Source organism: Pelobates fuscus, chromosome 7 (genome assembly GCF_036172605.1).
Source record: "Pelobates fuscus isolate aPelFus1 chromosome 7, aPelFus1.pri, whole genome shotgun sequence".
Taxonomy (NCBI): Eukaryota; Metazoa; Chordata; class Amphibia; order Anura; family Pelobatidae; genus Pelobates; species Pelobates fuscus.
In genome coordinates, this window is record NC_086323.1 from 113,747,558 (window position 1) to 113,775,527 (window position 27,970).

General features: G+C 41.0%; 1 protein-coding gene across 1 annotated transcript; it reads right to left on the bottom strand.

Annotated features, from left to right (window-relative positions):
• Positions 1-27,928, bottom strand: GCAT (glycine C-acetyltransferase). Its single transcript, XM_063426448.1, has 9 exons — positions 27,671-27,928; positions 20,216-20,346; positions 19,900-20,001; positions 18,440-18,586; positions 15,465-15,619; positions 14,804-14,886; positions 11,317-11,488; positions 1,578-1,699; positions 1-880 (listed from the first exon to the last, which is right to left on the bottom strand). Exons 1-9 carry the CDS (start codon positions 27,852-27,854, stop codon positions 729-731), a joined length of 1,248 nt encoding a protein of 415 aa, XP_063282518.1. The 5' UTR covers positions 27,855-27,928; the 3' UTR covers positions 1-728.
• Positions 27,929-27,970: the final 42 nt, after the last annotated feature.

The following is a 27,970-nucleotide window of genomic DNA, read 5'->3' on the forward strand; positions in this document are numbered from 1 at the left end:
CTAGCACTTCCTCCCAGCACTGCTAATCAGGACAATGAATGAGAGTGCAGAGGAGTTGATAAAGAGGTCCCTGCTTGAACAGCACACAAAGACAGCATACTCCCTTGCAACCTATGGAGACGATTAAGTGAGATCTCACCTTACAGGAAAGGATACACAATCTCAGTAAAAGGTCCCATATGTATTAACATGGATATGTAGATTTGTCTAACTCTACATTAAAATATGTTACAATGCACACACATTAACAATAGTCATTATCAAGTATGGGTGGTAAAGAATCAAAATGTATTGTGTGAGATATTTTGCACTACACCACAACATAAGCAAAACAATAAATGTGCTCGGTTATTCTGGTCAATAATAATGGAGAATATTGTTTCTTTAAACTGAAAACAAAAAACAAACAGCAGTTTTATTATCCAGAGATTTATACCTAGAAATATTCGAGTTGCTTTCTTCACGAGTTTCCAGAGACATTAAATACCAGTGAGGTTAAATTGTTCCTGCATAAGGTCTACAACAAGGCTACAAACCAATTATTATGATCAAGCTTCTTGATTGAGGTTGCTAATGGTTGTAATGCAGTTGGAGGATTCCAGATCAACAAAACCCGAGAAAAGAGAGTTTAACCCAAAAGGTAAAAATTGCATAGAAACTTGCTTGTTATTGTAGCAATGCAGATGGATTTGAGAGGCAGTGGACGGCTCAATGGACCTGCTACTTGATCAAGACACCACACCATGCTTGCGTCCCACCTCCGTAAATGCCTCCACGCAACGGTCAATATCTTCATTACTGTGGGCAGCGGAGATCTGAACACGGATCCGAGCTTTACCTTTGGGAACCACTGGGAAACTGAAGCCTATTACATAAATTCCTGGGAAATAGCGAGAGGGATACAAGAAGTTGGTGTACATAAAACATATAGGAAAACGAAACTTGCATGTAGTGAGTGAATGAGCAAGGTGAGGATATAAAAAAGAAGAGCAATGATACACATATAAATAACAAAAAAGCTAGATGCAAGTCAAGCTTCATGAGCATTTTACTCTTCTTACAGCTGGGAATATGGCTATGCAAACACTTTAAAGTTTATTCAACAAGCTAAAAAATTGTTGTTATGAAGTGGCCAGGCATTTCCAAATTTTAGGCCAAATTAGTGAAACTGCAAGAATATAAAACTTGGAAAAAATTTCAAATTCTGTTTTTTTTAGCATAGAATTAGGAAATCTCACGATAGTTCCTATTTTACAGAATAACCCTCTCAATGGTAAATATAAAACACACAAGATGCCAAGTGGTAGTGTAAATAAAATAGTTCTTCCTCTTAAAATCCTACTTTATTTCAAGCTATAATTTATATCTATAGGTTGAAATGCCTTTATCTCTTTCTCTCTCTCTCTCGTTTAAAAAAAATAAAGTTAAGTCTGCATGTGACACCCAGAAAGAAAAACGATTTCCCCTGTAGCCTTCCAAACCTAGAGACCCCAGGTAAACGGATTATGAGAATGAGGCAAGGAGTCTTTGGGGAGATAAACAAAAGCCAGGGACGTCAGAGAACCTCTCTTACGTACCTCTCTCAAGCATATCGTCCGCCATTTGTGATGCCAGTCGAGCATCTCCAAGCATCACAGGAGATATGGGGTGATCGTTACCAGAAATGGTAAAACCTGCAGCTGTCATCTTTGTGCGAAATCTGCAGAAAAAAAATGCATGGACAGTCACCCTGTACAACTTAACCATAGTTTGTACCTCTCAAAATGCAAATACACCAACACTCACCATGGAACTCTGTAAAGCAAAAGTGGATTTTTGAATCACATGTGTCTTATCAAAGAGCCCATGTCCAAAATTCTACAGCAGTAGTAACGCATTGGTATGACCTCTAAAGTCGTCTCCAATTGTCTTTTGGGGGAAGCCAAAGGCTCCCTTATTTTTTAAAATTCTATTTGTAGTATGAAATTGTTCTATGTATGCCCTTCTTTAAGCATCTTAAGATAAAAACAAACAGACACTATAGTCACCAGAGCAACTACAGCTTATTGAATTTGTTCTGGTGAGTATAATCATTACCTTCAGGTTTTCTGCTGTAAACACCGTCTTTTCAGAGTGATAACTTCACAGGCCACTCCTTAGATGGCTGTTAGAGATCCTTCCTGGGTCATGGCTGCCTAAAATGCATCCAAACATTCAGTATCTCCTCCCTCTGCATGCAGACACTGAACTTTCCTCATAGAGATTCATTGATTCAATTCATCTCTATGAGGAGATGCTGATTGGCCACGGCTGTGTTTGAATCATGCTGGCTCTGCCTCCTTGTCAATCTCAGCCAATCCTATGGAGAAGCATTGTGATTGGATCAGGCTACCACTTCTGATGATGTCAGCAGACAGCTTGTTTTTTTAGGCAGCATGCAGAGTTACAGCTTCTGGCTTGAATACAGTAAGATTTTGCTATATTTATGGAGGCATGAGGGGCCCATGGTGGCTAGATGGTGGTTTTAACACTATAGGGTCAAGAATACATGATTGTGTTCCTGACCCTATAGTGATCATTTAAAATTTAAGGATATGTGTGTGCATATATATATATATATACATATTTAGTCCAGACTCTGGCACTCAACCTTAAAGCAATATATATGCAATGTATATTACCAGGGTGCCTCCAGGCCAGTAGATAGAAAGTAAGAATCAGGAGCACTCGCTTGGATTTTTCAGCAGTGGATCAAGTGTTTAATCACAACTTTAACATCAACGTTTCGACCCCTCAGGGTCTTTATCAAGATAGTGATAATGCACATAGCATACAAATATATACACAAAAGTGAGTGATTAACTTACCCCACCTGTGTGAAGTGATTCCGGAAGTGCAATAAGCCGGGCGAAGTGTGTGAGGAGAAATGAGAAAATCCGTATCATGACGTTCATGCGTGCGTGCGCGATGACGTGCGTGCGTGCGTGATGACGTGCGTGCGTGAAAACGTGCCCCCCCGCGTGATGACATCATCACGAGAGTAATACCTCATAACCATGGTAACAACACAATCCCAGTGTAGCTACCCATACCAAGGAGGAACCAATTAAAAGAATTAAAAGAATTCTATATACAGTTAGAGAGGGAAGAAGATATATAGACATGTGTAGTCATACCATGAATAAGACCCACAATGGTAACTAAGTAAGCAAACCCAAAGGAAGTGCGGACATAAGGTGAGTATGTGTACTGAATCCAACCCAATATATGGGAAAGTAAATCCTAAAATAATAGGATCTAAACCAAGAAAATGCAATAACGCAAGTGCCCATGAGACAACATGGAATGTATGTGCATATGTAAGTGTGGAAGAAATGTAAGAAATCTGACAAAAGTGTGTGTATAAATCTGAAAGTGAGATCTGGAATGTGTGAACCATGAGAAGGAGGAATAAGTCCTACCCTGCAGGTGAACCAATGTGTCGGAGCAAAGAGAAAAGAAAGACACAGACCAAAAAGAAATAGACAAGTGAAGAAGTGAACCCATGAAGATACCTCCGTCCTTATAGTAAATACAAGAAACCCAATGAAAACACATAACAACATAAACAAGTCTGCATCCCCAGGTTAAATAATCTATAGCTATAACCAATTGGTAGACCTCACTATAAGCCTGTCTATATATACAAAAATGTAAATCATACTGGCCCCCTATCTCTTGAATAGGAGAAAGCCCATAAGGATAGAACAGCTTGTCAAATATCTCCATAATAAACCCTCACTGCCCTCCTAACCTCAAGATCTAAGGAAAGAAGGAAAACATTATAAAAACCCTACATAGCAGGACATAGCCGATAAAGAATTGTACAAAAGAATGTATACCAAAGCATACGTCTTAATTATAGACGTATGGCCCTGACGATAAACTTCTCTAAACAAAAACTACAAACCAATACATGATAGTGATCAGCTTTTAAAAAAACGGAAGATCCAAATCAAAGGAAAAGAGAACAAAACCAATCTGGATAATCTAACGAGTATCTAAAAATGAAGAAAATGAGATATACTCATTAAGTCCCCTGGGTTGTAGGGTGTCCAATCGTTTGATCCAAAAGGTCTCTTTCTGGAGTAGTAGTTTGGATCGATCCCCACCTCTCATGAGGGTTGGTATCACATCGATGGCGATAAATTTCAAGGTGGGTAGTCTATGGTTAAATTCCAAGAAGTGCTTGGCCACCGGCTTGTCTGTTTTCCCATCTCTATAGGCTGTCATAATTGATGATCGGTGCCCCCTGATTCTGTCTCGGAGTGTAAGAAAAGTCTGTTTACGATTATCCCGCATGATGCAGGGATGGCAGCACTTCGTACTTGGTTATGCGAGAGCAACTGTTACCATGGCCCCCCCATAGAATTCTTGATAGAATGTTTGGAGTTTCTATTGTTTCATAATTATTTCAGATTTGAAAAGAATTTCTATATTCAACTTCGGGGAACTGCGATGGGATCGGCCATAGCTCCATCCTACGCCAACTGCTACATGTACATCTTTGAGCGCAACAAGATTTTGGATATGTTTAGTGCCCACATTATTTCATACCACAGGTTTGTGGATGATATTTTTATCATTTGGTCTGGAGCAGTGGAAGAACTACAGTCCATGATTAACGTGATCAATAATGATGAATCCCCTGTGGAACTTACACTTCATTGGAGCACTGACAAGATACAATTCTTGGATGTAGAAGTATACAAATGTCACAACAAAATTGGCTACAGCCTATATAAGAAACCATCTGACCGAAATACGTTATTGCACTCCACGAGCTTTCACCCTCAGGCATTAAAAAAGTCTTTACCCATCTCCCAATTCCTCAGGGTACTGAGGAACAATTCCGACAGCACAAATTGTGAAACACAACTTGGGATGATGCAAAGAGCATTCCTGGAAAGGGGATACTATAAGGATACGCTTGAACAAGCCCTTAAACGGGCACGAGAGATCTATGTCAAAGGCACCACCCGATACAATGTCCCACAAATTACGATCCCGATGACATTCAATTCAGCCAGTGGGAACATCTCACGGAGTATTAAAAAACGTTGGGAGATTCTATCTGCTGACAACTCTCTGAGTACCATTTTCTCCAATCCCCCTAGAATTGCCTATAGTAGGAATAAAAGTCTCAAGGATCTACTGATGAAAACAGATTTACCAAGGGAAAAGCTGACTTCTACTAAACCCACTAAGATGGGGTGCTTCAGGTGTACGGGATGTGTCACGTGTGGACATATGCTACCTGGCTCTACATTTGCACATCCACACTCGGGCACTAGATACAAGATTAATCATTATATCTCTTGCCTGACAGACCACGTGATATATCTCATCTCATGCCCATGTGGATTATGCTACGTGGGGAAGACGGATCTTACACTCCGAGACAGAATCAGGGGGCACCGATCATCAATTATGACAGCCTATAGAGATGGGAAAACAGACAAGCCGGTGGCCAAGCACTTCTTGGAATTTAACCATAGACTACCCACCTTGAAATTTATCGCCATCGATGTGATACCAACCCTCATGAGAGGTGGGGATCGATCCAAACTACTACTCCAGAAAGAGACCTTTTGGATCAAACGATTGGACACCCTACAACCCAGGGGACTTAATGAGTATATCTCATTTTCTTCATTTTTAGATACTCGTTAGATTATCCAGATTGGTTTTGTTCTCTTTTCCTTTGATTTGGATCTTCCGTTTTTTTAAAAGCTGATCACTATCATGTATTGGTTTGTAGTTTTTGTTTAGAGAAGTTTATCGTCAGGGCCAGGCTGGCTCGAGACGGGCCATACGTCTATAATTAAGACGTATGCTTTGGTATACATTCTTTTGTACAATTCTTTATCGGCTATGTCCTGCTATGTAGGGTTTTTATAATGTTTTCCTTCTTTCCTTAGATCTTGAGGTTAGGAGGGCAGTGAGGGTTTATTATGGAGATATTTGACAAGCTGTTCTATCCTTATGGGCTTTCTCCTATTCAAGAGATAGGGGGCCAGTATGATTTACATTTTTGTATATATAGACAGGCTTATAGTGAGGTCTACCAATTGGTTATAGCTATAGATTATTTAACCTGGGGATGCAGACTTGTTTATGTTGTTATGTGTTTTCATTGGGTTTCTTGTATTTACTATAAGGACGGAGGTATCTTCATGGGTTCACTTCTTCACTTGTCTATTTCTTTTTGGTCTGTGTCTTTCTTTTCTCTTTGCTCCGACACATTGGTTCACCTGCAGGGTAGGACTTATTCCTCCTTCTCATGGTTCACACATTCCAGATCTCACTTTCAGATTTATACACACACTTTTGTCAGATTTCTTACATTTCTTCCACACTTACATATGCACATACATTCCATGTTGTCTCATGGGCACTTGCGTTATTGCATTTTCTTGGTTTAGATCCTATTATTTTAGGATTTACTTTCCCATATATTGGGTTGGATTCAGTACACATACTCACCTTATGTCCGCACTTCCTTTGGGTTTGCTTACTTAGTTACCATTGTGGGTCTTATTCATGGTATGACTACACATGTCTATATATCTTCTTCCCTCTCTAACTGTATATAGAATTCTTTTAATTCTTTTAATTGGTTCCTCCTTGGTATGGGTAGCTACACTGGGATTGTGTTGTTACCATGGTTATGAGGTATTACTCTCGTGATGATGTCATCACGCGGGGGGGCACGTTTTCACGCACGCACGTCATCACGCACGCACGCACGTCATCGCGCACGCACGCATGAACGTCATGATACGGATTTTCTCATTTCTCCTCACACACTTCGCCCGGCTTATTGCACTTCCGGAATCACTTCACACAGGTGGGGTAAGTTAATCACTCACTTTTGTGTATATATTTGTATGCTATGTGCATTATCACTATCTTGATAAAGACCCTGAGGGGTCGAAACGTTGATGTTAAAGTTGTGATTAAACACTTGATCCACTGCTGAAAAATCCAAGCGAGTGCTCCTGATTCTTACTTTCTATATATATATATATATATATATATATATATATATATATATATATATATATATATACACATATATATATATATATATATATATATATATATATATATATATATATATATACACACATATACATACATACATACATACATACATACATATCTTCCTTAAATTTTAAATTATATATATATATATATATATATATATATATATATATATTTTTTTTTTTTTTTATTATTTTTTTTTTAATGGATTGACACATATTACAAGAATGTGTCCATGCATTGATAAACAATGATGTAATCCTTAAGTTTCCATACTAGTGAACCTCAAAAACACATTTATAGGGGGTGGAGCCAGCGCCAGATCGAGCCAGTTGCACATTACCTGTGCTCCTGTTCCAATTGCCGCTACAATTTACCTACACCCCGGAGTCGGATTGCTGACTACTCCGAGATCAATGGGGAAGACTACCAAAATACAGCGGGCAGATCTGGTACCTGGAACCCGCAATATCAGGATGTTACTGCACCAAAATGCTAGGCCAGAGAAGGCCAAAATGGCGCAGATGGAGGCCTATACTTCTGCTGACTTGGACGGCTTACCCGAGACCCTGTCCACCTTTCCCCGGCTGACTGCACCTCCATCAGGATCCTCCTGTGCTGCCCCCTCAACCAAAGCAGATATTAAGGCTTTGTCCCAAGAAATAAGGGCAATGTTTCAGGCAGACATGGGAGTGATGAGGGATGAGATGGCCACGCATACCAGTCGAATAGTTACAGCTGAAGAGGATTTGGGTGCCATCAGACAGCCACAGACACGGCCCTTAACTCCCTACAAAGAAGCAATGTAGACCTGACTACCTGCATGGCTATTATGGAAGACAGGGCAAGAGCAAGAAACGTGAGGCTGAGAGGGGTCTCCGAGGCCATTACCACAGAGTAGCTCTCTCACTTTATCAGGCGACTCCTGAGTACCCTGCTCCCACAAAAACAGGCTAAACAGGTCAATGTGGACTATTTCCATCACTTACCAAAGTCCCCCAGGGCACCTCCGGAGGCCACTGGAGATGTCCTACTAAAATTTGTGTGGGACTCAGATACAGGTATTGTCATGGGGGCGACCAGGGAAACTACTTCCACAACCTTTTAAGGATGCCAGCTCACCTTCTACCGGGACATGTCTCGACATACCACTTTATGGAGGCAGTCACTTTGTCAGACCACCCAGCTCTTTCGGGAACACAAAATCCCCTATAAGTAGGGAGCACAAAGGCTTTCGGTGGAGAAAGGCAGTATGACCTATCATGTGACCAACCCATCGGAGACACCCTCACTGCTCCGAGACTTGGATATCCTAGCAAGATACACCCCAGCAGAGCATCGCCCTCTGTGGTTTGTGGACCGAATCACGCAGTTCGTGCCTGGGATAGCGGCGCAGCCACCAAGTGCCTTACTACCATGAGTGACAATTCAATATCCCACTTGTATATATTTAGTGGATGTTGTTTTACAGTTCTAATATTTAATTTAATCAAGTTGTGTTCATTTTGTTACCTTACTCCTCCTGGCTCCGTAAGCAGTCTTTAGGCCAACAGCACTCAGCAACTTCCTCCCCCCTAGCATAACATGTCACCCGCAGCCATCCTGCAGGCGGATTCTCTAAGACATGTACTACACGCTAACTTTCATGCCCATCAAGACCTCCTTTATTTGAGGCTGTACGACCTTGGTATTACATGTTACCTCCTTATATTATGTATTATAAAAATGGTGCTAACCCGTCCACGTATACAAATAATTTACTGCAAACAGCTTCTGTTTCTAATTATAATGTTGTTTCTTCTTTGTCTTGTAATGAAAGCACTACAAAAATAACACATTTGTAAAACATTTTTGAACCCCCCCCCCCCAACCCAAACAAAAAGAAACCAAAAACTACGAAACACTAAATTTGTCATTGTTCCCAGAAAATAATAGTAATTATAACTCCAGCAGAATGGTCAGTATATTATACAGTTTATACCAGGAAACAATGTGTCCCACTACTATATCAACTGAACACACACCCACACACACACACACTAAATGTTTACAAATTATATTCTCCAAGTTAGCAACAGTCATATCTTGACTAGTTTGCCTACCAATAGATTATTATTATAGTAATAATAGACTATTTTGCAACCAGACACTTGTACACTTCCATCACTAGAGGGCAGCACTACAATGTTACTGTATATAAGTTGATAATGTCATAACAAAATCACAAATACAGAAGTGTGTGCAAAGAAACTTTAGGTGCTATTTTAGAGGAAATAGGGTTCCTCTGCATTCAGGATGGTGTGGAAAACAAACAAAAACAAGCTATAGAAAGATAATAACATTCAAACAAAATTCAATTTCAATAGTCCAGCCTGGAGAGAATAGTGTTTCAATCTATGTTCTTAGTTTGTCATTATTAGAATTATTAAAGTGCATACTCCTCGTTGTTTACAGTTATATAGTAGCCTTCAGCGAGCATGTTTATGATCTAGGAGGAAGTGAGGGGAAGGAAGAAGAAAAACAACAGAAGGAGAAAAGTTTGGCAGAAATGACGTCCGTGTTTTGTTAAACTCGTGAAAGTTGTGTGAGGGAATCTAGAGTGGGAGGTGAGAGGGGAAAAGAGCACTGTTGAGACTCTAGTTATATGTGGAGTGACAGGAGGACTGTTCTAAAGAAGTAAGTCACCCAGGCAGATGACAAGCTTTCCTAAACCTAGTAGAGCAGAATGTCTATTTTTAAACTCTGCAAGTTTGAAAATTGAGATGATCAGTATTCATATCGTTTGGGATATGTTACTATCCCATACATGTCATTTGGGGATTTTGTGGATTTACTGACAAGAGACATATAAACAAAGGACTAGCCAGAAGCCCCGGTGCAAAGATTGCCCTGGGTCCCCCCCATGCCTCTTAGCCTCCCCTCCCCGTAAGGTGTTTCATCCTCTCCCCCAACCCCCAGCCACTCATGTGCCTCATCCCCCCCCCCCCATGTGTCTCTTTCCCTCACCCCTGTCCCTTTATACGTCTTATTCTCTCCATGCGTCTCATTTTCCCCTCCATGTGTCTCATGCCCTCTACTTCCTGTCAGCTGAGGTGCTAGGCCACGCTCCACACAGAGATCAGCAGGAGGGGATCAGCACAGTGCTCCCCTCCTGCCAGTCACCTGGCAATCGCAGGCCCCGGGCCGGTACGGTTGTACACTGGCCCTGAAGATATAGTGGTGTTGGGATTATAGTTAATCCAGCACGCAGAATTGTATCACACCTAAAGACCAAGGATAATGTCTAACAGGACCTTAGAATTGCCGGACTTAACGTACCCAAGAATAGTCAAAATACTCGCCGAGGTCAGGAACACAGAATGAAACGCAGCGATGAGAAAAGCCAGAAGTCAAGAATACCAGAAATCAGGGAAGTAAAAACAAAGCCAAAGTCAAATACTATAAAAAAAACACGATCAGGAACACACACACTCAGATAACCAGCTAGTGGAAACCACGATAGGGCACTGGCAAAAAGGTAATTTGGATTTAAATAACCCTCTTTAGGCTGTAATTTGCTGTCTCCGACGCACGTTGGCGCCATCTTTAATGTGGGCAAAGGTAATTTTATTATAAAATCCTGAACCACAGCGGCCGGCGTTCCTAAGAATGTCGCACCCGCTGTGGACTGGAACGGTATATTTTGCTTGAACTATACCTGAAATCACAACGAGAATTTGATCTTTAGTTCTCTCATGACCTATATAATATAAAGACTACCATGGTATGTATAAATGTATCTATACCTACGTGTAATCGATCAGTTGGTGTTGAGTTAATATCACACTACACCAGTAGAGAGAATGGTCTAGTTCAGGGGTGCCCAAAAGGTAGATCCCCAGATGTTGTAGAACTACAAGTCCCATGATGCTTCACATGCTTTTAGAATGATAAAGCATCATGGAAGTTGTACTTTTAAAACATCTAGGGATCTACCTTTTAGGCACCCCTGGTCTAGTTCATGAATGGGCAAATGCCATCAACATGAGGTCTTTGAAGTTACATTAAAAATGTCCCACATCATTTGCAGTTTACCGTCATTCTATAGTCCACTCCTATTTAATGATCGAGTCATGATCAGTTAAGGTGCACCGTCTAGATACAGAGCAACAAATTCAGCCAATACAAACAATTTTTTTTTTAAATGGTAGTTATTTTTATTTCTTAAAGGTAAAGGAGTCCTGTTAGTATGTATTACACAGCATTTCTCACCTTGTTGTTTTGGCTGTCATTGATTGCGCAATAGCATTACTTTCCATAAGAAGGTCCAATGCTTTACTGGCACTGCCAACCACAGCCGGAGGCAGACTGTTTGAGAACAGGTAAGGCCGGGATCGCTGGCGTAGCAGATCAATTAGAGGTTTTGGGCCTGTAGTGTACCCACCTGAAAAAGAAGATAGAAGAACTTTGTTTGTCAACTATAAGTCTAATGAATTAACCATTAATGCAAAATTACACATGCCATCAGGGTCACCCATACCATTTGCAGGGATATAGGTGAGACAACTAGTGAACAGTCCTCTAGAATGTTGGAAAATAGCTAACAGAGAAACATGTGCAAAGTAACAGAAATACAGATGTCCACTTGCATGCACAAAGAGACTAGCAGACATACATAGCCACACAATCATAAATATGCAGAGACACTAACATACCTAAATAGAGGTACACAGACATACACACAAACTAGTACATATACAGACACATTGACATACACTGTAGGACACATACATAGATACAGACCAAGACATAAACAAAATGTCCTCCCACACTCGTACATACAGATACATACTAACACACATGCAGAGACTTTGCTCATCGGTTGTCTATTTTACCCCATTTGTCACCCTTGTATGTCCCTTAGTGGTCACTTATGTCCCTTGATAAACCTTTTACCCATGTTTCTCTTAGTTGTCCCTATGTTCCCTATTTGCCCCCAATATTCTATATATTCTACTTCCTTCTGGGTTGTACAGCAAGATGCATTTCCATGATACAGTCCCAAGCCAGTGGGAAGCCATTCATACATTCAGCCTCTCCCTGGATGGTAAGAGATCAGCAGATGCAAATTGCCAATCCAATATACAGTGCAAACCGCTTGATACATTGCAAGGTTAAATCTAGTTGCAATGCCTGTGCATCGTTATACAAACACACAATCTAACAAAGTGGATGTGACTTTATCCATGCTCCTGCCCCACACCACAGGTTCTTTTTAAAGCATGAGGCTCACAGCAGTGAAAACAATGTACATTAAAGTACTAAACAATAGCATGATATAAAACGCACAACAAGGTGCATAGTTCAAAGTTTGCAAATTATGGCATTTTATCGAAAATCTTTTCAAAATTTATTACAATATATTCAGTATGAGGTGACATAATAAAGTAATACAGAGACACATTGCTATCAGAATGTGGCATGTTAAATGATGACCATTTGTAGAGGGATGCGGAAATTAAACACTCATAAGAATGTAGACGTCATGGGGGCGGAGCCAACTGCCGATCGAGCCGGACGCAAATTGCGGGAGCTCCGGACCGATAGACCCGCTAAAAGCTACAATCGGTCGTCAGACCCACAACCGGTGCCCGGTAACAGGATTTACCTGCACCCCACACGATGGGGAAACGCTCCAAAAAATTGCGGGCAGATAGGAGCCCAGGAACCAGGGATATCAGCATATTACTGCAGCAGCCGACTAGGCCCGCACCGGCAAAGATGGCGCCGGCGGCGGCCTCCACCTCCGACTCATCTGATGCAGAAAGCTTACCGGAGGAACTATCCACCTTCCCAGAGGTACTTACCACCACCCACCAGCCCCCAAAAGAGGGAGATACTGCCCCCTCGACTAAAGCAGACATCAAAGCCCTTCTGCACGAGATAAGGGCCATGTTTCAAGCAGATGTGGCTGGGGTGAGGGAAGAAGTGGCCACCCTCACAGACAGGGTTATAAGATTGGAAGATGACATGGACACGACGAAAGTGGCCCAAACAGCCACAGATAGTGCCCTAGGCTCACTACGGAAGAGCAATGAGGACGTGCTTAACCGTCTGGCCAATATGGAGGACAGGATGAAAGCAAGAAACGTGAGAATTAGGGGAGTCCCTGAGGCCATAACCACTGGTGAACTGCCACATTTCATCCGGAGACTCCTTGCTACACTCCTTCCCCCAAAGCATGCAAAACAAGTGGTCATGGATCACTGCTTCCGCCTGCCTAAGGCCCCCAGAGCCCCCCCAGAGTCATCACGAGATATCCTTGTAAAGCTGGTACGGGACTCAGACAGAGGTGCTATCCTAACAGCAACCAGAGATACCCCCAGCACTACCTTTGAGGGGCACCAACTGACTTTCTATAGGGACATATCCCGACATACCATCACATGGCGAAGGTCACTACGTCAACTTACGCAGCACCTCCAGGAAAACAAAGTACCATATAAATGGGGAATACACAAGCTGACGGTAGAAAGAGGGGGCAAGATACACTCCCTCACTCACCTATCTGAATCTCACCGCTTCCTCCGAGACCTGGGACTGCCCGTGAGCACCTTTCCCTTGCCGCAACAACCTTCCTGGTCAGTAGACCACATTACCCCATTTGTCCCAAGAGAAGCCGCAAGGGGAACCCGCGACCCGCCACCATGACAAGGACTAACGCAAAAGCTCGTCCATCTCACCACACAAGCTGCTTGCGAGCTCACCTTCTCTCCAGGTGTTAACATGGACACTGAATATTGTTTCCTGGTTTTATAGTTTTATGGTTGTTACACACTTTAATTTTTTTTTTTTTATTTTATCTATGCTTTTAAGATCTTATTCTAAATTGGCTCCATCAGTAGTAGCTACACGAATACTGCAGAGTTGTATACCCCCCCCACTAACCTATCCACCATGCCTAATACGACCAGCAGCTCCCACCAACAGGCAGACGCTGCGTGACACAGGCCGACAGCAACCACTTATTACATTAGATCTGATTGTGATTTTAAAATTAGTACAATTCCTTACCAATGCCGGCAGACCGAGGACGAGAATACAGTTATGACCACGGCAGTATACCATAGGCACCCCAAGTAATCCCCCTCCCCTATTAACCCAGAAGTTTGTAGGTATTAACACCCTTTGAAGGCGGCTGACTACTCTTTCTGTACTGTACAAGTGAGATTATTATACATATTATAAAACGTGCTGTATAACTGATATGTTTTGGTTACAATGCAATGACCAATGTTACACTGTTGATGACATGTCTTATGGCAAGTTGTGCACCTTACAAAGCACAACAAAAATAAAGAATTAAAAAAAAAAAAAAAAAAAAAGAATGTAGACGTCATTATCAGCGACCAATAGCACTTACCCTTGGTACCTACTATTTAGACCTAAACCTACTGCAGAGGATACACGAGCATTGCAACAGCTTTCAGTAAAAAACACACAATGAGAAAGTCAAAATATTTTAATGAAACAGTACAGCCTTTCTAGAATGATAAAAAAAAATTATGACGATAATTATCATTTGAAATTCAACTACTGATTTAATGAATATGTGAAATGTTCTGGACAATCGCTAGGAGCACTAATGCTTTTGATATTTTTATATGCATTAGTAATTTGGTGCAATTTCACTTTGGGAAAGGGAAAACAAAACAAAAAAAAAAAACATAAGAAAGAAAAATATTTAGCAAACTCTGACCTGCTGCTCCTCCTAATGCTTTTCCAAGTGTGGAATTCACAATGGCCACCTGATCCATGACCCCCAGTAGCTCATCTGTGCCTCTGCAAATAAAATAATGGGACTAATCTTGATAAGAAGCCCGTCTTATAATAGAATCCATTTCATGTTATACACAACTGGAATGCAAAATAATCAGCTTTTTCTGCAACATTTATTACATTACTGTTTTAAATAATAAAGGATGGTTAAAAGGCAAAATATTGATTTTTTTAATGAATGTTTGCCATTATTAATAGTAAACAGTAAAAATAGTTCAGCAAGATAAATGCCATGCACTAAAATATAGCACATTTATATTCCTGTAATCCACCAGCCTGTATGTCATAATTCTAGTCAACAAAGGATTTGTAGGATTTATAGTCTAGCTAGCAAACACTATGTGAATATTAACTGTATTCAAATATTATGCAATTGTTCACACACGCTATAGAATTGTGAGGCCTTGGTATTTTTTATTTGTGTCTTCATTTCTTTTAAATCTTAAATCAATCAATAAATAAAAAAAAGAAAAGAAAAGAAAAAAGAAAAAGAAAACAAAAAGAACCCCCCGCCCCCTCACACACAAACAAAGAGTTGTATTATAAATACATACAAAGATATTTCTCTCATCACTACTCACCGTCCATTTGGTCCCATGAAGCCGGTAGCATGACATTCATCAATGAATACCAGAGCATTGTAACATTTAGCCAGGGCGCAAATTTCCTGAAGAGGTGCAATATCGCCATCCATTGAAAATACGCCATCCGTAGCTATGAGACGCAGCCGGTGTTTCTGAATGAGAGAGAGTAGATTGCACAAAATAAAATGAACAAGAATGGTAACCGTGATCTTTAGAAATGTGCTTGGCATCAGGATTATAATTGATCCAGCACGCAGAATAGTATCACACCTAGGACTTAGGATAACGTTTAACCAGACCTTAGAATGGCCGGACTTAACGTACCGCAGAATAGTCAAAATACTTGCCGAGGTCAGGAACACAGAACATGACACAATGATGAGGAAAGCCAGAAGTCAAGAATACCCGTTTAGGGCTTAAATGTTTAGTGTAGTTGAAAGCTTATATATCAGTGCAATGCTCCTTTGTAGCCTCCAAAATAAACAAGAACAATACAGTTGTGCTCAAAGTTTGCATACCCCGGCAGAAATTGTGAAATTTTGGCATTGATTTTGAAAATATGACTGATCATGCAAAAAACATGTATTTTATTGGAGGATAGTGATCATATGAAGCCATTTATTATGACATAGTTGTTTGGTTCCTTTTTAAATCATAATGATAATAGAAATCACCCAAATGGCCCTGATCAAAAGTTTACATACCATTGAATGTTTTGCCTTGTTACAGACACACACACACACACACAGGTTAAAAATGTCTATTAAAAGGTTAATTTCCCACTCTTGAGCTTTTTAAATTGCATTTAGTGTCTGTGTATAAATAGTCAAAGAGTTTGTTAGCTCTCACGTGGATGCACTGAGACATGGGGAGCAGAAAACAGCAAGTAATGAAACTTTATAAAGATAGATAAGGATAAAAAGATATCCAAAGATATCCAAAGCCTTGAAAATGCCAGTCAGTACTGTTAAATCACTCATTAAGAAGTGGAAAATTTGGGGAACTCTTGATACCAAGCCAAGGTCAGGTAGACCAAGAAATATTTCAGCCACAACTGCCAGAACTATTTTTCGGGCTACAAAGAAAAACCCACAGGTAACCTCAGGAGAAATACAGGCTGCTCTGGAAATAGACGGTGTGGTTGTTTCAAGGAGTACAATACGCCGATACACAAATGAGCTGCACGAGTTGCCAGAAAGAAGTCTTTACTGTGCCAACGCCACAAAAAAGCCCAGTTACAATATGTCCGAGAACACCTTGACATACCTCACAGCTTCTGGCACACTGTAATTTGGAGTGACGAGACCAAAATGGAACTTTATGGTCACAACCATAAGTGCTATGTTTGGAGAGGGGTCAACAAGGCCTATTGTGAAAAGAATACAATGCCCACTGTGAAGCATGGTGGTAGCTCACTGGTGTTTTGGCGGTGTGTGAGCTCTAAAGTGAAGGGGAATCTTGTGAAAATTGATGGCAAGATGAATGCAGCATGTTATCAGAAAATACTGGCAGAGAGTTTGCATTCTTCTGCACGAAGGCTGCGCATGGGACGCTCTTGGACTTTCCAGAATAACAATGACCCTAAGCACAAGGCCAAATTGACCCTCCAGTGGTTACAGCAGAAAAAGGAGAAGGTTCTGGAGTGGCCATCACAGTCTGCTGACCTTAATATCATTAAGCCACTCTGGGGGAGATCTCAAATGTGCGGTTCATGCAAAACGACCAGACTTTGCATGACCTGGAGGCATTTTGCCAAGACGAATGGGCAGCTATTGGGGCTAATTCATACAACATACACTCCATAAGCCACACTACACAGCTTAGTATGTCACCACACTCGATTAGACACATACAGAATGGTTTTAAACTTTTAGCAGAGGCCTTCATATCAAGAGCACCATTTTACATCACAAGAAAATTGCAAATTCTTAATAGATAATGTTCATCACTCCTGCAGTACTATAACCATGCATTGTCCTGGCGGGTGAAGTAGCAGTCATTTATCAAACTTTGATTGAGCACAAGCTTACAAAGTAATCAAGTCAATTGTATACACATATGTGAATCAGAATCACATGCCAGATTTGCAAGCAAAACTCAATCTAAAATAGCTAAGCTGTGACTATAGCTTAGTTGGGGAATTTCAGTTTTGCCCTAGTTAAAATAAACTAACTGGCTTTACAAGAGAACACACCACAAGTCTTTAGGATGTGCATGCATGATTTTACCTAAATTACAAGTGTGCAATCATAAAGGATATTTAGTTGTATTTGTTAAGTACACTAAAGCACATTTTTGTTTTTGCTTTTTAATGACTTTTTTAAATAGAGAATTTTATCTTTAAATGCAATGTGTAAAAGTGACAGGCAATATATCGTTTTTGCTCGGCTTTACACAGGAATATATAAAGTAAATTGTTAGGCTGTTCTTGTTTAAGCAGATAATGAATAACCATTAGTAGGGATCTATTCCAAAGATGACAAAGTGGCTCAGCATTACACCTGGCACAACCTTTTGGCATGCCCATGGCTGTCTCTCACTGTCACCACCACCTGCTTCCTAGGGATCTTTCTGGCTCCTGGCACTTGGAGCAGCGTCACTGCTGTATTCTCTAAAATGTGTGAGTGGGCAACACTGAGGTCTATGGAGGATCCGGCAACAACACAGGATCCTCTATAGACTACCTTGCGTAATGCAAAAGACAGTGCACAACTCCCACAGCCATTGCTAATGAAAGTAGCTGGGCTTCCACCAAAGTTGACAATGAAGTTCAACCATTTGACAACATGAGGACTGCCCATAAGACAAAGTAGTTCCTATTTTGCTTTAGGATATCTTTGGATTGCGATGGAATCCCAATGAAATATCAAACGAAAATAATATTAGTATTTGATAAAGATGATATCTTTAAGAAAAACTGAGAGGTGGAAAAGCTGGTTCAACATGGTGTTACCAGGATTAGTTGATTGTACCTGTGTGTCTTTTAGTTTGGCCTCCAGATCCACCATGTCCATATGTTTGTACCTGTACTTGTTAGCTTTGCACAAGCGTATCCCGTCAATGATGGAAGCATGATTCAGCTCATCTGACAGCACTGCATCTTCAGGAGTTAGCAATGCCTGGGATTATAAAAAAATAAAAAAAGAATTGCTAGAAGGGTGTCAAATATTCACTCTGCCCAAGCACCCATAGATAGTTATGGAATACATTTAAACCTATTGCACACTCAGGGAATATCATGGAAAGGTTGCATGCACATTATAGGCCCACAAGGCAAACATTTGTAAAATAGGCAGAAATTCTTACAACCTCCATATCCATTTTTCATTATATCTACCTATATCCTATCTATAAGCAGAGATGGCACTAAAATATTATCTAAACCCTTACAATGGAAAACCCATAGCTAGATATTGTGTGACATCGTATCCAATATATAATGGTACACTAAGAAGAAAAGAAAAATGTCTTTGCACATAAAGTCATCAAGATATTCGGTATTATATAGCCCAAAGATTTTAGGTATTAGAGAGCCCACTAACCAAGGTGATTTATGGTTTTAAAAAGCACCATCCATGACAACTAAAGGTCAAACTGCAGGGGATTTAATAGAGTACATACTAAGGCAAAATGGATATTACAATGCAGCAGGAAGATGCTTTGGAGGTGAATGCAAGTTGTTAACAGCAGAACGGACAGTTCTGATTTTATTTCAGATTGATTTTATTTGTTGAGAAGGCAAGGTAATGTTTTGTGTGAACCCCTTTAAGGAAATACATGTTGATGTCTGTTCTCACAAAAGTCCTTTATTGCCCACCTACAGGGAAGCAATAGAGATGTGACAAGTCTCCTATATAGCAGAAGTGAATGCTTATTTTAGTTAGAATTACCAATACCTTAAACTGTATGTTACTAAAAGGAACAGACTAAGCACATAAATATTACAGCTTGCTGGAGTGTCCTGGTGTCCCTCAACCCCACCTGACATTCTAGACCAGTAATTTATCTTTTAGGGACAGTTTGTTATGTTTTGTTATGATGTTTCCCACAATGTACTTTTTAGTGGACTAAGTGGCTCTTGGGAGGACACAGAGCTAAAAATTATGGACTATGGGGGCTCTGGAAGGGATTCCCCAGAGACAGAGACAGACTTCTCACCACCTTTGCTATTGAAAGCCTCCTGTGTTCTTGTGAGTAACTATAATAATCAATAACTGGGCTCACAGTTCCAAGTCATACGCTACAAGACTGGGCTAACTGTTACTTTCCACTGCAAGCCTGGAAGGTCCATGGTACACTCACCAGGAGTCGACTTTTCACTTGCCAATGGTAAATTTTGAGTCCTGATCTATGATCATCTATGTACAGTATTTTCAATAAATGTATGTATGTAAAATATGGAACCAAAAAGCTAATAAAAAAACAAAAAAACCTCAAATATGCCAGCATTGGCATCAAAGCAGCTGATATACAAGATGGCATCTTCTCGATGGTGAAACCGGGCAATCTTCTCCTCCAAGCTCTTGTGGATATTCTAAGTGGAGTCAACACAAGGACAAATTATTTCCACTACAATAATTTCATAAATAATTAAAAGTTACTTATAGATTAGGTTTTTGAAGTTGCCATTTTTTCTAAAATATCACTCTATAAATGTTAGAAAGCACAAACTCCGTAAAACATACACCATACGGAATCATTTCAGTGACTACTCAGTAACGTGCAGAGAATGTATCACTCATACTCACCTGAGTTCCACAGATAAACCGTACCGAACTTAGCCCGGCCCCAAATTCCTCCAAAGCATTGTGTGCAGCATGTATAACTTCAGGATGGCTGGATAGACCCAGGTAGTTATTGGCACAGAAATTCAAGATCCCTAAAAATATAGTTAAGAAGGTCAATATATATCATTGTATAAGCATGCCTTAAAAAATGTCAATGCCAAGTCCCAGGCACAAATAGCATCAGTGACCACTATATGCTGGAAGTGTGCAGTTGATTATCACGGATTTAGAACTACTTCATGTGATTCACACTTTCAGATCACAATTCAATCTTATTATATTAACAAAAGAAAAAATACATACTTCAATGGAAACTACCCCTTCTCTGGAGTTTTGCACCAGTGAATAAACATTTTAAAATCACCTATAACTTGTGTTAAAGTTTTTCAAATGCAGATGTTCCTTTTTACCTTTAAATTTATATTACACATTTAACAAATTAGATCATAATCCAGTTCAGACAAGGTAAAGCCAGGACAAAGGGATCTAACGATGAGGAGCAGTAGAAAAACCTTGCTAGCATACATAAAAGAGCAGGAGAAAAACCTTGCTAGCTTGAAAATATTTTTAAACAGAGTTTCATGTAAAATATATTAAGTTATTGATTTTTAAAAAAGAGACTAAAATACCTAATAATAAAATAAATAAATACAACCACTTAGATTTGACAGTAAATAATAATAATATTTTCAAGCTAGCAAGGTTTTTCTCCTGCTCTTTTATTATAAACATAAATGGTTCGTTTTATGTAATAGTACAATTGAAAAGGCGAATTTTGCCCTTCATAACATGGCTATTACTCTGTCTGCCCTTCCCAAGATGGCCGCAGCCGCATTCATTTTTAAGCCCCTTCCATCCTTACAGCCGCCACTATGGGAATCTACATTACCCATGCGGCCTTGCGGCAAAGCTTCCGAAATGCGGAAGTGCCGCGAGTCACGTGTTATACTTCTTTTATATCGTATAACACTTTCCCATCCTCGTTTTAAACTAAATTTTATTAGAAATGTCTAATTATAGTACTTACTACCCTTAGCAAAGCTAGTAATGTTTATTTAAACATGTTAAATCTAACTTCACTCTGATTGGACGGATTATTTTGGCGCCAATCTTTGAATTAACTGTGTCCTTATAAAACACCATTTAGCCAGGTATTGTACTTTATTCCATTTGATAAAGTCTGTAGACGAAACGCGTTATGGAAATTTTATATTGTGTATTTTTGAATTAAAAGTTTTTGGTCATTTATTTGTGCCATTATCCTTTTTTTCCATATACACATTTTTACTTTATCCTGGCTTTTTTTTATTTTATTTTGCTCTTTTATCCTGCCTATTTTTTTATAATTTTTATTCATTTTGGTTTTATAACCCCTGGAAGCTCCTTGCAGCCCAAGAAATCCTAGGTGGGGATCATTCCACCAACGCTGACATCAAAGAGCAGTTGGTCTGCTCTATATTTGTAAGTACGGTTTTAATTATTTTCCATAGAGAGCACTATTGGTTGTCTCTTTTTCTTTCCAAGTATTGGACACCACTGACTAAGAGGTACTCATCACATATCCGATAAGCGGGGATTATACCGCTGTACGTGCTTTACCCTAGAGCTGGATATAAGCTCTTATAAATGTGAGTTCTCTACCATTACTCCAATGTTATTTAATTTGAGCTATACATATTGCGCTATTGGTTGTTGTTCTTTTTTTATTTTCCATATTATTGGAATCATTATTACACCTGAAGATCTTGTTCCTGTATCCAACACTCTAAGACGACAGTGAGAACACCTAGGTTGGACCCCCTTTTTTTTGGCTTCTAATACTGCATTCACTACACTAAACACACACCCACTGAATTCACTACACTAACACTGCATTCATACACTACACTAACACACACACACACACTCTGCATACACTAACATCGGCGCACACACACTCTGCATACACTAACACCGGCGCACACACACTCTGCATACACTAACACCGGCGCACACACACTCTGCATTCACTACACCGGCGCACACACACTCTGCATTCACTACACCGGCGCACACACACTCTGCATTCACTACACCGGCGCACACACACTCTGCATTCACTACACCGGCGCACACACACTCTGCATTCACTACACCGGCGCACACACACTCTGCATTCACTACACCGGCGCACACACACTCTGCATTCACTACACCGGCGCACACACACTCTGCATTCACTACACCGGCGCACACACACTCTGCATTCACTACACCGGCGCACACACACTCTGCATTCACTACACCGGCGCACACACACTCTGCATTCACTACACCGGCGCACACACACTCTGCATTCACTACACCGGCGCACACACACTCTGCATTCACTACACCGGCGCACACACACTCTGCATTCACTACACCGGCGCACACACACTCTGCATTCACTACACCGGCGCACACACACTCTGCATTCACTACACCGGCGCACACACACTCTGCATTCACTACACCGGCGCACACACACTCTGCATTCACTACACCGGCGCACACACACTCTGCATTCACTACACCGGCGCACACACACTCTGCATTCACTACACCGGCGCACACACACTCTGCATTCACTACACCGGCGCACACACACTCTGCATTCACTACACCGGCGCACACACACTCTGCATTCACTACACCGGCGCACACACACTCTGCATTCACTACACCGGCACACACACACTCTGCATTCACTACACCGGCACACACACACTCTGCATTCACTACACCGGCACACACACACTCTGCATTCACTACACCGGCACACACACACTCTGCATTCACTACACCGGCACACACACACTCTGCATTCACTACACCGGCACACACACACTCTGCATTCACTACACCGGCACACACACACTCTGCATTCACTACACCGGCACACACACACTCTGCATTCACTACACCGGCACACACACTCTGCATTCACTACACCGGCACACACACTCTGCATTCACTACACCGACACACACACTCTGCATCCACTACACCGACACACACACTCTGCATCCACTACACTGACACACACACTCTGCATCCACTACACTGACACACACACTCTGCATCCACTACACTGACACACACACTCTGCATCCACTACACTGACACACACACTCTGCATCCACTACACTGACACACACTCTGCATCCACTACACTGACACATACTCTGCATCCACTATACACACTGCATCCACTACACAAACATCCTATATTGACAGTACACACACACACTACATCCACCACACATTCAAACACTCTGCATTCACTATACAGAGACACTGCGCCTAATACACACACTACATCCACTACAGACACTGCATCCACTAAACACATTGCATCTAGTACACACAAACACTACATCCACTACACAAACACACACTACATCCACTGTACACACCGCATCCGCTTCACAAACACACACTCTGCATTCGCTACACAAACAGTATCTAATACACACAAACACTACATCCATTACACACATTCTAATTCACTTCCACTATACACACCACATTCAGTCCTGCATCATTTGCAGCGGACTAGGTAGGAGTCCTTTGGGCAGACTCGTGGGTGGCGGGGGGCCCAGACCTTGTGCTTTGTCAGGGGCCCCAAAATTTCTGGTGGCGGCCCTGGTAAGCCATGACAGCCTGTCAGTGGTTTTAATGTTATGGCTGATCTGTTTTTAAGTTTCCAGTTTGGCTATTAAACCTACACTATAGGCACTCAGACAACTTGTTCCCAATCAACTGGTCTGAGTGAAGTGTCACTGTCCCCTTAGCCTTCCAAGGAAAAACATTAAGCAGAGGGTAATAGGCGCTCGCTATAGTAAGTGATGGGCAGGCAGCAGTGTACAAAACAAGGATTCCCAAAACCTTGTATGTGAAATAGAAATCGGAAGAGAGGAGTGTATACCGCGCCTAGAGGTATTAGTATAAAAAAATTATACATACATATAGTCGATGGAAATATTGACAATGGATGGTAACCTCAAAATAAAAAGCAAAACATAATAGTGCAATACAGTAAATAAACAAGACAGGTCAAATAAAGCTATACACAGTCCACTCACATGGGGATGAGCTATAACAGAGCTCAGCTGTGATGCGCCTGGACGGTATAATCCCCGTCTCGGGATATATGGTGGTATTGCTTCAGGGATTTTCCAAGGTGCAGTGGTGCGTAGATCATAAAATCCAAAAATAAAAATATGGCAGCATATGGTGAAGTACGTACTGATAGAGTGGTAACAAGTATAAAAGGTATTATACTTACAATTTCTAGAGCATATAACCTGCTCTAGTATAGACAGCCTAGGTGGTATAATCCCCACCAGGGATATGCAGGATCCAGGGAGTAGAAGGTAATAATAATAGAAATATATATATAAGTAGGCTAAAAGAAGTACTTTAATATTAAAGTACTTCTTTTAGCCTACTTATATATATATTTCTATTATTATTACCTTCTACTCCCTGGATCCTGCATATCCCTGGTGGGGATTATACCACCTAGGCTGTCTATACTAGAGCAGGTTATATGCTCTAGAAATTGTAAGTATAATACCTTTTATACTTGTTACCACTCTATCAGTACGTACTTCACCATATGCTGCCATATTTTTATTTTTGGATTTTATGATCTACGCACCACTGCACCTTGGAAAATCCCTGAAGCAATACCACCATATATCCCGAGACGGGGATTATACCGTCCAGGCGCATCACAGCTGAGCTCTGTTATAGCTCATCCCCATGTGAGTGGACTGTGTATAGCTTTATTTGACCTGTCTTGTTTATTTACTGTATTGCACTATTATGTTTTGCTTTTTATTTTGAGGTTACCATCCATTGTCAATATTTCCATCGACTATATGTATGTATAATTTTTTTATACTAATACCTCTAGGCGCGGTATACACTCCTCTCTTCCAAGGAAAAACATTGCAGTTTCAGAGAATTGAATATGGGTAAGGCCTAATGCATGCGTGGCACTTGCCATAATGTTCCTCACATGAATTGACGACGGAGGAGCCCGACCCAGCACCAAAGAACCTTGGCGCTGGAATTGCTAAAGTGTTTAAAGGGTTATTTAACCCTTTTATGGCTGAGGTAGAACTGGGGGTGGGAATTGTACTGGTCCTTTAAGGTTTTACTTTGAACTGTTAATAATTCACAACTTGAATCGTGTTAACATTGAGACTTTACATATCGCACAGCTATGAGTATGAGTGCCAGCTAATACTCTCATCATGCTGATAAACATAGCTGTGCATAACGTTACCATCAATGTTTTACCATCTGTCCAGTGCAGAGATTGCTAATCTTTTGTTTTCCAGCTCATTCAGTCTACAGTCCCAACAATGCTGTCTGAGCACTAAGACAAATGTTCTACACATGAGCTGGACTACTAAATGCATGTTCTCACTTTTGCAAGGTTGCCAGATCTACCAATGTTTCCTGGATACATATAACTTCTTACTAAAGAGATGACAATTAGTTCACAACTTCAAGGAAAAAGGTTTGCATGCATTATTCTTAGTAAACAGTAGAACATTATGCCACTGTATCTGCTAAAAGGGATAAAATAAGTGCAAGAAATACAAAGCTGTATTCCTGGCACTATAGCCCTCTCTGCTCTCCCCCCCCCCCCCTCCCTCCCTCCCTCAGTGAATAAAGGGTTAAAAAAAAAAAAAAAGAACACTTTTATTTACTTACCTAACCCCAGCGCAGATGTCCATCAGGGCTCCTCCGAAGTCCCGCAAATGAACGGGCGCTAATGTGCATGCGCGGCAAATGACTCTCGCGCATTAGACCCACACATAGGAAAGTAATTAATCAATGCTTTTCAATAGGGAAAAATCTGATGCAGGATGTCCTCATGCAGAGTTTGAAGAGGTCCAGCATCAGTTACTAGACCAAAGTGCTGCAATTTCTCTGGAACGGCAATGTTTTACATTGCAGCACTAAGTGCAATACAGACACTATACCCAGACTACTTCAATGAGCTGAAGTTGTCTGGGTGCCTACAATGTCCCTTTAATGTGATTGAGTTGGGGGCTATTTAGTGGATAATCCCTTTACAACATTGGGAATGAAACACTTCAAAATGGTTTTGTTTTCAACATTTGCTGCATGTCTGCTCCAGTTACAGTTAGCACAAGAACTGTTTTACAGGTATTGTATCCTTTGTGGAGGAGCTCATGCTACTCATTCGTTTTGATAATTTTTAAAACCTTTAATTTTTATGCCATTCCACATTTAAGATAATTTGATTCCTTCGTTGTTATTTTCATATTTATTAATTGCTTGATTTATAATTATTCTTTCATGTACCTAGTGCTACCAGCATTTAGAATGTTTGATGCCTTATAACTGGTTACATTTCCAGTTAAAGGACCACTCTAGTGCCAGGAAAACATACTCGTTTTCCTGGCACTAGAGTGCCCTGAGGGTGCCCCCACCCTCAGGGACCCCCTCCCGCCCGGCTCTGGAAAGGGGAAAGGGGTAAAAACTTACCTTTTTCCAGCGCTGGGCGGAGAGATCTCCTCCTGCTCTCCTCCTCCGATCCTCCTCTTCTCCTCCCCGTCGGCTGAATGCGCACGCGCGGCAAGAGCTGCGCGCGCATTCAGCCGGTCACATAGGAAAGCATTCTCAATGCTTTCCTATGGACGCTGGCGTGCTCTCACTGTGAAAATCACAGTGAGAAGCACGCAAGCGCCTCTAGCGGCTGTCAATGAGACAGCCACTAGAGGACATAGGGGGAAGGCTTAACCCATTCACAAACATAGCAGTTTCTCTGAAACTGCTATGTTTATGAAAAAATGGGTTAACCCTAGAAGGACCTGGCACCCAGACCACCTCATTAAGCTGAAGTGGTCTGGGTGCCTAGAGTGGTCCTTTAAATTATTCTGCTTATTATTTTTTATGAGGAGGGGGGAGTGGAGGGCCTTGGAATTCTGTGCCTACAGTCACCAGAAATGTAAGTTGGGCCCTAACTATAGCTGGTTTGGATAATATATCCAGATCAGCTAGCTATTTTTGTACATACACCAAGGCAGCACTTTTAATTTGCTGTTGATTTAATATCCAGGTTCAATTAGTCTTAATCTGAAGTGAAAGTTACAACAGTTGCTGTGCTAGGTGTAGCCACTCACGGTTATTCAATGAAGTGCAAATTGTCAGGAATACAAAGTAAATTTCAAATTTTAATTTCAAATGAAAAGTAAGCTGTCAGACAGGCTGAGGGGCATCAAATAAAATGTTGTTAACATATAACTAGACTGCCAAGGTTCCGCATGATCTGGATACTGTTACAGAATGCATGCACTAGTGTTCACAGCCAAGTAAAAACGTAAAAATATTCCATTTTATCTCACGTACCTGTATTTCGTCCTTCCACTTTAATATGGGGACCCTGTTTAGAGGTTATAATTCTCTCGGACTTCCAAGTACCAGCCTCCTTGATTTTTCCAAGCTCATCCTCTATGACAGCCCTGAGGTGGGCAACTGTGGATTGTGCTCTAACTAGTCTCAGTGGGCATCTGGCGAGCCAGGGAACCAACATGATTCTTGCAGAACCAACGACAGCTCAGTTTGAAAAGAGAATGGAATACTAGTAATCATTCCATGTAGAAAGGAGGTGTGTGCTAAGCAGCGAATCAGAGCTCTGAACACTGCTTC